Source organism: Candoia aspera, chromosome 1, assembly GCF_035149785.1.
Source record: "Candoia aspera isolate rCanAsp1 chromosome 1, rCanAsp1.hap2, whole genome shotgun sequence".
Lineage (NCBI taxonomy): Eukaryota > Metazoa > Chordata > Lepidosauria > Squamata > Boidae > Candoia > Candoia aspera.
The window spans coordinates 14,474,558-14,488,764 of record NC_086153.1 but is presented as its reverse complement, the minus strand read 5'-3'; the positions used below and the strand labels follow the sequence as shown (position 1 = coordinate 14,488,764).

At 43.3% G+C, this 14,207-nt stretch overlaps 2 protein-coding genes across 7 annotated transcripts in view; both read left to right on the top strand.

The window, feature by feature from the left end:
* Positions 1–447: 447 nt before the first annotated feature.
* On the top strand, positions 448–10,177 carry LOC134493351 (putative methyltransferase DDB_G0268948). Of its 2 annotated transcripts, none has more exons than XM_063297822.1 (6): positions 448–809; positions 5,564–5,721; positions 6,205–6,439; positions 7,256–7,356; positions 9,167–9,304; positions 9,909–10,177. In XM_063297822.1, exons 1-6 carry the CDS (start codon positions 699–701, stop codon positions 9,997–9,999), a joined length of 834 nt encoding a protein of 277 aa, XP_063153892.1. In that variant the 5' UTR covers positions 448–698; the 3' UTR covers positions 10,000–10,177. The 2 variants fall into 2 exon arrangements, with proteins under 2 accessions (XP_063153892.1, XP_063153901.1); XM_063297831.1 differs by having other exon boundaries at positions 449–809; positions 6,226–6,439.
* Positions 10,178–13,133: 2,956 nt separating this feature from the next.
* LOC134493327 (neuferricin) overlaps positions 13,134–14,207 on the top strand; it is a 33,127-nt gene continuing 32,053 nt past the window's right edge. For all 5 annotated transcript variants that reach the window (XM_063297814.1, XM_063297804.1, XM_063297786.1 and 2 more), the window contains exon 1: positions 13,134–13,505. In XM_063297814.1, the coding sequence (XP_063153884.1) occupies positions 13,151–13,505 (355 nt within the window). In that variant the 5' untranslated portion in view covers positions 13,134–13,150. The remainder of the gene's footprint in view (positions 13,506–14,207) is intronic.

Below are 14,207 nucleotides of genomic sequence, written 5' to 3'. Positions count from 1 at the left end.
TTTATATCGGGTGAGAGTGATCTTTCTCTCAAAGGAGGGTGTGTGATTTTTCTTAGTCAAATGCCACCTACGCTCCAGGATCACGATGGGGTGCTAGAGAGTTTATTTCATTCTTGTCATCTTTGCCCTTATCGCAGAATCACAGGGTGGGGAGGGAACTTGGAGGTCGTCTAGTCCAACCCCCTGCTGAGGGCGGGAATCCTCAGATTACCTATCCAACCTTTGTTTGAAGACCTCCAGTGACGGAGCAGTCATGACGCCAGGAGGCAGACTGTTCCCACTCGTTAAGGCAGTGTTTCTCAACCTCTGCAACTTTAAGCGGTGTGGACTCCAACTCCCAGAATTCCCCAGCCAGCTTAAAGCGGCTGAGGTTAAGAAACACCGCCTTAAGGAGCAAATTCCTGATCGTAAGAACGATGACTTCAAGTTTGGATCTTTCTCTGTAAAGCTTCCACTCTTTGGTTCTTGTCTTGCCCTCGGGTGCTCTGGCGAACGAATCACGTTTGGGAATATGATGCTAAAATATTCCTAATGCGTCCCTTCGGTTTTATGCGATAGGAGCGGTTCCGCAAACTCCGGCCCGCCTTTTACGCCCTCCCGCGTGGGTACCGAAGGTGGAAGCGAGCAGTGGGGCGACCTCAGCCGCCCGGTGGCCCGTCTCTGTGCCAAAGTTTAGAAGTTCTTCTGAACGCCAGGAAATGGCCGCTCGCCTGTTTGAGGATAAAGATCACGCTGCTGTCTATCAGAAATACAGGTTCTCGCTTCAGGAGAATTTGCAGGGCGTGATCCTCGCATACCTAGAGAAAAAGGTAAGGGGCTCAGGAGGGAGAGCGAGAGGGTGGGAGAGGGGTTGGGTAGGCACTTTAAGAGATGCGATCGCGTGTGAAAACGCCCCATTGAATCCAACTGCAGCAGGGAAAATTCCTTCTCCAGCTATGGACAGCTCCTGTTTGTCAGGGTGGAGAACACCCAACTAAAAGGAAAAAAAAAATCAGCAATTATCCGGAAACATGAGGACTAGAATCTTTGTGCAGTATTTCAGGGAAGGGATACAGTTAAGTTGCTCTTTGCATGCCAAATTATATTTCTCAGTAGAGTTGGAACTGAAGTCTGGCAATCCGAAGTGATAAGGAAGCTGTAGCTGGACCAATGTTTGATTTGGAATAAAGCAGTTTTGTTAGTGAGAGGCTGGGACTCAAGAGGTAGTTGCTTTAGTGATATTTCAGTTATACAACATGTGTCCTCTATTTTTGCTGAGGAAGGTGGGACACATTTTCTTCTTTTTTTACAAATACCTTATTAGAATTTTAAAATACAGATTTTGTTGTTTATTCGTTTAGTCGCTTCTGACTCTTCGTGACTTCACGGACCAGCCCACGCCAGAGCTTCCTGTGGGTCGTCAACACCCCCAGCTCCCCCAGGGATGAGTCCGTCACCTCTAGAATATCATCCACCCACCTTGCCCTTGGTCGGCCCCTCTTCCTTTTGCCCTCCATCAGCATCTTCTCCAGGGTGTCCTGTCTTCTCATTATGTGGCCAAAGTTTGAACATTCTTTAGTGTTCCCCTTTTTTGGTATGGGGATATAAGTTGATTTTTTCCAGTCTGATGGTCATTCTTGTGTTTTCCAAATTTGCTGGCATATAGCATGCATTACCTTGACAGCATCATCTTGCAAGATTTTGAACAGTTCAGCTGGGATGCCATCGTCTCCTGCTGCCTTGTTATTAGCAATGCTTCTTAAGGCCCATTCAACCTCACTCTTCAGGATGTCTGGCTGTAGCTCACTGACCACACCGTCAAAGCTATCCCCGATATTGTTATCCTTCCTATACAGGTCTTCTGTATATTCTTGCCACCTTTTCTTGATCTCTTCTTCTTCTGTTAGGTCCTTGCCATCTTTGTTTTTGATCATACCCATTTTGGCCTGGAATTTACCTCCGATGTTTCTAATTTTCTGGAAGAGGTCTCTTGTCCTTCCTATTCTATTGTCTTCTTCCACTTCCGTGCATTGCTTGTTTAAAAATAATTCCTTATCTCTTCTGGCTAACCTCTGGAATTTTGCATTTAATTGGGCATATCTCCCCCTATCACTGTTGCCTTTTGCTTTCCTTCTTTCTTGGGCTACTTCTAGTGTCTCAGCAGACAGCCACTTTGCCTTCTTGGTTTTCTCTTTCTTTGGGATGTATTTTGTTGCCGCCTCCTGAACAATGTTGCAAACTTCTGTCCAGAGTTCTTCCAGGACCCTATCTACTAAGTCCAGTCCCTTAAATCGATTCTTTACCTCCACTGCATATTCCTGAGGGATATTAGTGAGCTCATATCTAGCTGATCTGTGGGTCTTCCCTAATCTCTTTAGTCTGATCCTAAATTGTGCAAGAAGAAGTTCGTGATCAGAACTACAGTCAGCTCCAGGTCTTGTTTTTACCGACTGTATAGATGACCGCCACCTTTGGCTGCAAAGGATGTAGTCAATCTGATTTCGGTGTTGTCCATCTGGTGAAGTCCATGTATAAAGCCGTCTCTTAGGTTGTTGGAAGAGAGTGTTCGTTATGCAGAGTGAGTTGTCTTGGCAAAATTCTATCAGCCTAGGTCCTGCTTCATTTTGTTCTCCCAGGCCATGCTTACCTGTAATTCCAGGTGTCATTTGACTGCCCACCTTAGCATTCCAGTGTCCCATGATGAAAATAACATCTCTTTTAGGTGTGTTGTCCAGTAGGTGCTGCAGATCCTCACAGAACTGCTCTACTTCAGCTTCTTCAGCATCTGTGGTTGGGGCATATATTTGGATCACTGTGATGTTAGATGGCTTGCCCTGAATTCGAATTGAGATCATTCTATCGTTTTTTGGATTGTATCCAAGCACTGCTTAGCCACTTTACTATTAATTATGAAGGCTGCTCCATTTCTTCTGTGGTCCTCTTGTCCACGGTAGTAGATCTGGTGGTCATTTGATGTGAAGTGGCCCATTCCAGTCCATTTCAGTTCACTGACGCACAAAATGTCTATCTTTAATCTTGACATCTCACCAATAACCACATCCAATTTGCCCTGGCTCATAGATCTTACATTCCAGGTTCCAATGGTGTGTTGATCCTGTCATGAGTAAGGATGGCGAGCAGGGGGCTCCCATCCAGGCTGTAAAGTGCATGCGCAGTACTGAGGAATTAGGTAGCCATTCAAAGAGACACAGATCGGGCCCGCCTTAGCCTTTGGGGTTTATATGTCTGGGTTTTTCCCACGCTTCTTCAGTTTGTTAGTATTTTCTGTTATGTAGCAGTAATAAAACACTAGAGACCTATTCCTTGTCTCAGCGTGGTTCCTGGCTGTTAGGACAGATCCTTAGAACATCGGATTCGCCGTTCACCACCAGCACCATCGGCCGCTAGCCGTCCTTTCGGCTTTGAGCTAGCTGCGTCATCACGTCTGGGGCTAGTTGAACTCATCCTCTGTTCCTCCCCAGTAGCATTTTGACCATCTTCCGACCTGGGGGTCTCATCTTCCGATGGTATACCGACATATCTCTGGTTGTCCTGATCCATTTAGTTTTCACGGCAAGAATACTGGGGTGGGTTGCCATTACCTTCCCCAGGGATCACATTTAGTCTGACCTCTCTGTCATGACCTTCCTGTCTTGGGTGGCCCTTCACGGTTTAGCTCATGGCATCATTGAGGTGCTCAAGCTCCAGCACCACGGCAAGGTAACGATCCTTTGCTGAAGAAAATAGAGATAAAATACAACATATAGAAAAGCCTGAGGAAAGAGCTAATAGAAAAAAAAAACTTAAAAAGTGTAGAAATAACTAGAGAGGAATACAAAGAAAGTGACTTCCAACCTTCTCCAACACAGATATGAATACAAATATTGATACTTTAATCTCTTCCTCTAAACTAAACCTTAATAAATATTATTTCTATCAAAAATAACAAAATAATCATCAAAAGCCAGAATCAAAAGTACATTTTTTTCAGTTATAAGCGAATAGTCCAGAAGCGGTTTCCATGTAGAAACAAATCCAGTCACAGTATTGTCTCTTATCAGTGCTGTCAATTTTGCCATCTCTGCCAACTGCAATAATTTCACCATCCATTCCTCCGTTGTGAGAATTTGTGCATCTTTCCATCTTAGGAAGGTGTCTGGCAGCTTTTTGTGTCCCAAACAATAAAAAGGAGCATGGAGCACAAGGAGCATAAAAATACATATTCCAGACATCTTTGTTTTTCAATGTTTCTGACAGAGTTGTAGCATCTTTTTAAATCATTCTTTTACTCTCTGGATTGAAAAATTGGGGGATTGGTAATCCAGATACCAAATGTTAAGCTATTCCCTAAAAGTAGGTAAAAGTAAAATAAATAATAAGTAAAACTTGCAAGAAAAAGCAGTGATGGGGAGAAATGTTCCATATATTTCAAATGTAAATGTAATGAAGTAGGAAATGATGCTTCCTAGAAAAGAATTTTTTTAAAAAGCTGGATGGGGGAAAGGCAATACCTGTTGCTAACCTGAGTGCTATTAGGTCATGACCTTTTTGCAGGATTCCATAATAATCTGGCCATTGTGGGAAAAGAATGCTAGACTAGCACTACAAAGAACGAAGCTGAGAGATGCAGAGTCACAAGAAAACAGAGCCCGTCTAGAGCAGTGTTTCTCAATCTTGGCCACTTTAAGATGTGTGGACTGCAACTCCCAGGATTCCCCAGCTAGCATGGCTGGCTAGGGAGTTCTGGGAGTTGAAGTCCACATATCTTAAAGTGGCCAAGGTTGAGAAACCCTGATTTAGTGGAAGGCTTAGATAATCACTTGTGCAGACGAGGTTTCAAATTGGGCCTGACAAGGCTGCATCTGGGTAGGAGGGCCAGGTAGGAGGCATGGCTGGCTGGGGAATTCTGGGAGTTGAAGTCCACACATCTTAAAGTGGCCAAGATTGAGACACATTGGCCTAGAGGGAGGTGAAATCAGTGTGAGGCCTAGGATTAAAAACACAAGTAGGCATTTTTGGTACGAGCATGTATGCTTATTAGCGGATTTGTTTTTTGCCTGGATGGAGCATGGGGTGCATGTTTCTATGTGTTTTGCCTATTTTGTTTTAATGTGGTGTGGGTTCTTTGCCTGGATTTAGTTCAAGGTTGGGCAACTCATGGTTGTCAGCTTTTGGTAGCCTCCCACATGCATTTCTGCAGCCACAAAACCCTGCAAAGTTACTGCTTTTCAGTTAGTTCCGTATGCACCGATGAGTGACTGCCTGACATTTTTATTTTCTGAAAAAACCTCTGAGGTCATGATAGCACAAAGCTGTTCTTAGAAGCAAAAAGGCACTGGAAATCAGTGTTTCATATTTCAGGGGTGCTGCAAATCATCAGACAGGGAATTCAGGCAAGCTTTGCATTTCCACATCGTGGTAGTTCAGCCAAGGGAAAAGAGAAATGTATAGATTAGGTGGTAAGAACTGGTTTAAAACCTGTTATTGAAAACTAAGAACTGTTCATTTGTGAAATGTTGAAGAAGATAGTGCTACAAATTGTTCTGTGACTTTCTTGAGGTTTATTGCTGTTTTTCCTCAAAAGGTGAATTGCTTCCAGCTGGGAGTGGACGTGGGATGTGGTTCAGGTCAAAATACTCTCCTGCTGGCAAAGTATTTTGAGAAGGTGGTTGGAACAGATGTAAGTGAAGCTCAGATTGAGGAGGCCAAGCGAGCAACACATCCTCTAAATGTCTCATATCTGTAAGTAAGCATCCACAGAGCCCTAAACATCTTCCTAAAGTAAGCCCACTGAGGACGAGCAAAGATTTTTGTGGCAAATCATCAACATAAATCAGCCAGGATTGTCCAAATATGTTTGGTTGTCCTCTGGCATTTTTTTAAACCCAGAGAGATCCCTTGCCTTCTGGGGTTTTTTTGCTCCATTGGAAAATGGTGGAGCATCTGAGAAGAGAATGGGTTCCCCCTTCCCCAAATTCTGCCAAGCCTCCAAAGAACTCAGATCCACCCCCTTAAAAGCTCAGGATACATAGACCAAATGTTGCCTCTTATGCCCAAGTTTTGTATGGCCAAGCCAAGGTGGTTGGCTCATTAGTTTGGTAAGCAAGTTGAAGCAGAGAGCAGAAGCTCTGGGAAAAATGCAGCCACGGATTCACCAGGGGATGGTACAGAAGGCAGATGCACTTAACTCTTTTCTGGCATCAGATGAGCACTAAGCAGTCATAGCTTCGCTGTTCTCTCCTATAGCGCATGTCCTGCAGAGAAATTGCCTTTTGAGGATCACTCTGTGGATCTCATCACGGCCTTCAGTGCTGTGCACTGGTTTGATGTCTCCAGCTTCATAAAGGAAATGGACCGGATTCTCAAACCATCTGGCTGCTTTATCTTGTGTTCCAACACCCTTGATTTGCAATTGCACTACAGAGGTCAGTCAGAGAAACTGACGGAGATTTTCAAGGAGGTAAGTGCTCTGCAAACACCTAGGTAGGTGATGGTACCTGTTGCCACATGTATCCTATGAGAACTCCTCCATTATTGTTCATGAGTGGTTGAATCCTCTTTTAAACCCTACAGTTAGATGACCACTGCAAAAGCTGCAGGAAGCTTAGATGGCAACGAAGAGGTAACAGACCACTCAAAGTCTTTATTGCCACCTAATGGTGGTCCGTATGTGGCAACCCGGATATGGTAGTCCTGCCTTCAGTACAGGTAGTCCTCACTTAACAATCATTCGTTTAGTGATGGCTTGGACTTATGACAGTGCTGAAAAAACCAATTTATGGCTGGTCCTCACCCTTACTACTGTTGCAGCATCCCCAGGGTCATGTGATCATGATTTGGGCGCTTGGCAACCAGTTCGCATTTATGACTGCCGCAGTGTCCTGTGGTCATGCAATTGCCATTTTTGACCTTCCTGGCCAGCTTCGACCTTCCTGGCAAGCAAAACCAATGGGGAACCATGTGATTCACTTAATGATTGCTGCAAAAAGGGTCAGTAAAATCGGGTCAGATTTGCTTAACGACCGCTTCACTTAGCAACCAAAATTCCAGTCCCAACTTTGATCGTTAAGTGAGGACTACCTGTATTGGCAAGGAATCTGCTTCATTTGGAAATGAGATGCATTGTACACACTGTCTTTCCTTTGGTCTGTTCAACATCCCCCTGTTTCATTGGACAATTTTGGATTTTGGAATTAAGGAGAAAGAGTGCACATGGGGAAAAGACATGGGTAAGGGGGCATCCCTTGATGCTGTTGCTCTGACTTATTTTTTTCAGATTCAAACCCAGCTTATTCCTTATACAGATGAAAAGGTTAAATTAGTTTTGTATGACTACAAAGCAATATTTGATGCTCTGCCCTTTCAGGATAAGGAAAGGTGAGTGGTAGGACTGTGAGTTTCTATGACTGTGCAGCTAGCAGATCGTGGGTTTCAGGCCATGCATAAAATCACAAGCACAAACCGTGTGTGCCAAAGCTGCAGTCCTACATCTGTGTACCCAGTGGCTGCAGGGGTATTAGCATCTGATGGTGGGCCCAGAGGCAGAGCCCCAACAGTCATCAGACAGACCATGCATTTGTTTTTAAATTTTTAAAATGTTTTTGACAACTAGTAAACCACCCAGAGTCGCTGGGAGTTGGGCGGCATATAAATTTAATAAATTATTATGAAAAGAAAATGACATGCTGACCAAGCTGATGAAGCAGCAAATGTGCATGCATACCATTTCAAACTATAGGGTTCAAACTGTATGATGGTGTGCTATAGTATATTAAGGTATAATTACGTTTTGGGTTATTATATAGTATGAACTCAGGCCAACTGTGGTTTATTCAGATGCCATCAGAAGCAAATCATGGCTCATTGCAAAGCATGAAGGGCAATCAGTCAGCCAATGAAGGCACTGAAGGAGGGACGAAGCGGCCCTCAATTGTTCCCAGGCCCACGTTGGCTGTGTTCCCAAATCAGCTGCTGATAAATTTAGCTGTTTTTTAAGCTAGGGAAACACTGTCATATTTATCCAATGGGAAGAGAACTCTCCCTCCGAAATAATTATCTGTGAATGGGTCTCTCTCTGCATTCCCTGGTAAGAGTTCAAGAAGCCATTGAAAGAAAAGAAATGAGTAAGGGGTAGAAATGGCTGCAGAAGGTGCTGCTGAACGACGTGCCTGCCATTAAGGATTCAATGCCTAAGCAGGGCATTTCTTCCTTTTCCTTCCCCTCCAATTACCTCTTTGTCCTAATCACAGTATAGTTTTGCTCCCTCCTTCTCCCCTTTCTCTTAATGCATCCCCATCCCATTTTTGCCTATTTTTGTAGGAAGGGAAGCAGCTCTGTGTTCTTGCAGAGAAGACTGTGAGCTAGTGATTGTGCATAAAAGAGAAGGGGGGTATCAGTTTGTACAGGTTGCCTTATTTCACAAGAAATTAATTTTACAGGAAATTTGTTCTCAGTACAGGTAGTCCTTGACTTACGGCCACAATTGGGACTGGAATGTCTGTCGCTAAGTGACGAAGTTGTTAAGCGAGTCACACCCAATTTTATGACCTTTTGTGCCATGGTCATTAAGCAAATCGCTGTGGTCATTAAGCAGGTCCAGCTTCCCCCATTGACTTTGCTTGTTGGAAGCCTCCTGGGAAGGTGACAAATGGCAATATGTGACCTTGGGACACTGCAACTGTCATAAATATTGCCGGTTGCCAAGCACCCAAGTTTTGATCACGGCACCGCAACAGTCAGAAGGGCAAGGACTGGTTGTTAGTCACTTTTTTCAGCACTGTTGTAACTTTGAATGGCCATTAAATGAATGGTTGTAAGTTGAGGACTACCTGTTATTATGAATTTATTTAATATAAATTTTTTTTTTGTCCTAACCCTACCTTTTATTAGGCTGTGACAGGTATTTATAGACATCCACGGCTCAGGAATTCTGGGCATTGAAATCCACACATCTTCAAGCTGGCTGGCTGGGGAATTCTGGGAGTTGAAGTCCACACCTCTTAAAGTGGCCAAGGTTGAGAAACACTGTTCTAAATAGACAGATTGCATTCTTTTTCCAAGCACTATCTAAAGCTGGGCTTTTCTTGGGTGAAACTCAATAAGCTTAGGATCATTCCATTAATCTGGACTGCAGAACCCAGGGGATAAAGTTTACTACTCAGCCCTAAAGGATTTTGCTTCTTTACAGAATCACGGATATTGTTGATAAAGTCTCCATGAGTGTTTCTGAATTCCTGGGATATATCCAGTCCTTTTCCATGTACCGCACTTTTCTAAAAGCCCAGCCTGAGGCAGCCAAATCTCTCATCCAGAACACTGAACAAAGGTAATATGATGACAAGTATTCAGCAGAGAATACCTAATCAGATAAGATCAAGGAAAGGATTCTTTTTATATTATTGACTTATACTAAAACACCAAGATTTAAAATAATGAGCAAAAAAATACAGTCAAAACATACAGGCAGATAAAGTCCTCAGTATACTCAGAATTAGTACATCCAGTTTCTTCCAGCCTTGCTCCATCCAGATGTGTTGAGTCTGCAACTCTCAAAATTCCAGGCAGGTTAGAGAAGACTGAAGGCATCTTCATCAGACATCCAGCTATTAACAGGGAAGTAGCTATATAGGTTTTCTACAAAAGGGCGTTCTAAAGGTTGCAAGGTGGAATTAATATGATTAAATTATTCTCTTTATGCAGACAATCAGAATGCTAGGTACTTGACATACTAATTTTCAATTTTTCAGTCAAAAAATGTTGAGACATCCCGTACAAAAATAATTCCAGAAAACAGACAATTAAACTATGTTCGCCATCTGTGTAATTAGCTATTGACAGGCACACGTATCAACTGAGATCATTCTGAAATAGTTATTCTTATGGATTATATTTTCCATTGTGTCTAATTTTTTTTAATCTCCCCTTTGCAGGATCCTGGAGACAATGGGAGTTTCTTCACATGAAACCAAACTGGAGGTTTGGACTCGACAAATTTGCATTCTGGGTAGCAGGAGCCGTTAAAAGTAATTTTGGTCTGTCTTAGGGATGCCCCAGCCAGAAAAAAGAAGCAATCCATAGCAGTGCCAAGCTTCACTTCAGTGACTACTACTTTTGAAACAACTTTCCTTTATATATGATTTAAAAATTTAATAATTTTATTAAAAGTTTTAAAGAGAAGATAAAAAGTGACAAAAACTAATACAGGATAAAGAAAACAAAACAAAGAAAGAAAAAGAGAAAAATTAAAAATTAAAAATAAAAATAAAAATGCAGCAAGAAAAGATAAAAAGAAATAGAAAGAAGACGCCTCCGATTTCCTTTGCAGCAAATACAAGTATGATTACAAAATTATCTCTCACTCTATGGTTACAAAAAAAAGGCTCACTTTTTCTATTATCTTTTTTTTTTCTAATCATCAAAACCACAAGTCATAAGTGCATTTTTTTCTGTTTCATGCCAAAAGCCCATAAGGGGTTTCTAGTCAGCCATAAATGTAGATACTGTCTTTTCTTTAATCAGGGAAGTCAATTTAACCATCTCTGCAAGCTCCATCATCTTCACCCACCACTCCTCCATTGTGGGTAATGTTGAAACTTTACTTTTGAGCATATAATAATCTTGCTGCAGTTGTCATATATAAAAAGTTCTAGACAATTTCTCTGGTGACAAATATCAATGGTCCATCACTTAATAAAACTTTTGAAACAACTGTCCAATAAAAGCAATGCCCTGCTTATTTCTGAGAGGAGTGGAACGCAAATGTGGAATTAAAGTAAATAGCCAGGAGCAACAATTTAAGAAAACATTAAAGGGCAGAAGGTCAAGTGAAAGGAACTTTGGACTTTAGATAGCTGTTCAGATTTCTATGCATAAAACTCACTGGGTAGCCTTGAGCTAATTATTGACTAGGTTTAAGTTATTAAACCAAAATTTGCTAGCGTATTGTTACATGAATTCAGCCATTGTGGATTGAGTATGATGTGTGTACCTAGCCAATTGTGATTCCTAAGCAATGGGGTAAACAATCTGGCTCTACCCCAGCTTCTAGGATAGCTTTGGACAGGATCCCATTCCCCCTGGAGAAGGAAGTCCACAACCTGGGGGTTCTTCTGGATTCACACCTGCTGGTCAAGCAGTAGGTAGAAGCTGAGGCCAAGGTAGCCTGTGTGCCTAACTTTGGCTGCTGGGCCATGTTGGCCTTTTTTAGACTGATGCACCAGTTGTAACCAGTGACATAGCTTCATTATACAATTAGACTACAGGTAGTCCTCATTTAGTGACCACAATTGGTCATTAAACAAAGCACTCACTAAGTGAAACTGCGACTGTGCTTATGATCTTCAGCTTTCCTTTGCTTTTACAGACCTGCAAAGGATTGGTGGAAAAGTTATTTTTTCAGTGTCGTAATTGTGAATGGTCACTGTACGAGGCAGTTGCTAAACGAGGACTACCTGTATTGCAGTGTTTCTCAATCTTGGCAACTTTAAGATGTGTGGACTTCAATTCCCAGAATTCTGGGACTGGACTATTATACACTACATGGGACTGTGACTCAGCAACTGCAGTTGGTGTAATAAATTAGTAATAAAATAGCCACCTGGTAAAGACCTAAGAACAGAATCTGATTGCTATTATTAATAATTAAACTCTGTAGGATCACACCATACCATCCACTGTTCTATGGATCAACTAAGGATTTTCCCATAATGCCCTCTTTTATAATCAGGATTAATTACTTTGGTGTCCTTGGCTCCCATTTAGATACTGCTATTTATCTTCATTCTGCCTGTTTTCTACATAGAAAGGTATGTTTTTAACTAATTTAAGAAGGTTCTTTCAGTTAAAAAGAACGTTTTAGAAAAACGATGCATTTCTAGTTTCAGTGATTCATAAATATACTTCCACTATTCAGACTCAGTGAAGTAAGTGGCTGTACTTAAACATGGTAAATGAATGCTTTTGTTCACTAATGTGCTGAAACATATCTTCAAGTGACCCGGGTTGCAAACCAGTTAAATATTTTGCTGCTGCTGCTGTTGCTTTTTTTTTCCCCAAACATCAGTTTCCAATGAAAACAATCATATTAGAACATATAAAATGTATAGAATCAAGGAATAAAATAACAAAGCAGTAACAAGAGAAAAAGCAGCAAGAAAAAATTAAAAATCACAGCATTATTAAAAGTTGGGAGAGAAAATCTTCGCCTGGCACCAAAAAGATAACACAGATGGTACCCAGCTATCTTGCTGGGGAAGGCGTTCTAAAGTTGGGGGCAACCAGTGAAAAGGCCCCCTCCTGGTGAGTCACCTGCTCTGTCTCAGCCTGGGAGGACACCTGAGCAGGTACCCTATAGATGATGTTAGGGTACAGGTAAGAAGCAATGGGTTAAGATGTTCCATCACATACTGGGCTCCCAAGCTGTGAAGGGATTTATAGATTAAAGCCACCTTGAATTAGGACTAGAAATGAACTGTGAGCTGGGAAGATAACTGATGAGATAGATGTACAGAAGAAATTAAGGAATAAAATAATAATCATATTGCCCAGTTCCATGAACTATTGCCTGGAATACTAACTTTCCAACTAACTTGGTCACAAGGGCAACCCCACACAGTACATGTTGTAGTAATCTAAATGGTTAACCACCAAGGCATAGATAATTGTCTGGGAGGCCGTCTCTGTTCAAGCAAGGTTGTTGCTGGCACGCTAGGGAGCTGATGGAAACTCTTTCATGCCACAGAAACTATTTCCATCTAGGACCAAAGAAGGATCCAGCAGCGTTTCCAAGCTCCAGGATTTTTTTTTTTTAACTTTCCAGTCTCTCCAATAGCTCTGTGATTTCCTGTTGGTCTCCTATCCAAAAATACTAATCCGGTCTGCTCGTCCTGCTTAGGCTTCCGAACTGGCTCAAACACTTGCACCTGCCGAATCACACACACACACGCACAAATATGCAACGGCTAAATTTTAGCCGCTAAAATCCTTACTGCTTTCAAAGGCTGCTTGCTTGCTTTCCACGGCCCGTGCTTTCTGACCGAGTCGAAAAGCCATTGAATCTCTGAAACTCGCAAGTTGTGCCGCTCTAAACGTGTTTTTATCTCTGGGGTCACAGGAGCGCTAAGAAAGTAGCGGCTCAGAAAAGCCAATCAGCGTCCTCCAAAGCAGACGACCAATGAGCTTTCAGGGAATCGTGCCTCGCGCTCCGTCCCGTGGCTCTCCGAGAGCCATTTTGAGCGCTGGCCGCTGCCCTTCCCGGCCGCCCAGTCCCCGCCTCATGCTGCGCCGGGCGCTGGCTGCTTTGGCCGTGGGCTGGGCGGCCGCCTGGGTGGCGGCTCGCGGCTTCGCTCGCTGGTGGTGGCCGGGGCAGGATGGCAACGGAGCGCCGGTCCTAAGCGCCGCCGAGCTGAGCCGCTACACGGGCACCGAGGGAAGCCCGGGACTCTACCTGGCTGTGTTGGGGCAGGTTTTCGACGTGCAGCAGGGGCGCAGGCATTATGGCCCCGGAGGCGCTTACAGCTTCTTCTCAGGTACCCGCGTCCTCATCCCTCTCTCCCACCCAGGCCCGTGTAAAGCGGCGAGCCTTTCTCCCCGCGCGCGGTGCTGGGCATGCAAATAGAAAAGATCTAACTAAAGCAATAGGGAGGAGAGACCCTCCCATTTTCCTCTTTCCAAGGTGGCTGGTTCAAAAGTGAGATGCATGAATTGCAAGACCATCAACCACCTTGATAAGTTCTGACCTCGGCATTCTCAGTGAGTCCCTGTTATATCCTTCCAGAGGACCACAGCCCCCCATTTCTGCTTCAGAACCTAAAGCACGAAGTTTTGACCATTGATTGATTATGTGCCATCAGGTCCTTTTCGACTCTTTAGCAACCACATAGATTTTCTCCATGACGATCTATCCCCAGACTGGTCTTTCAGGTCTCCCACCGGTGCACTCATTGGCACTATAACTGAGGCCATCCCCCTTGCTGCTGGTCGTGGTCCTCTTCTCTTTCCTTCCACCTTTCCCAGCACTGGAGCCTTTTCAGAGAACTGGGTCTTGGCATAATGTGTCTGAAATTGGATAACTCGAGCCCGGTCATTTGTGCTTCAGGTGGGTTGATTTGGCGGCTGATCCATTGGTTTGTTTTCTCTGCTGTCCACAGTATTCTCAGGAGTCTTCTCCAACACCAAAGTTCAAAGGTGTCAATACTCTTCCTATCCTGCTTCTTCAAATTCCAACTTCT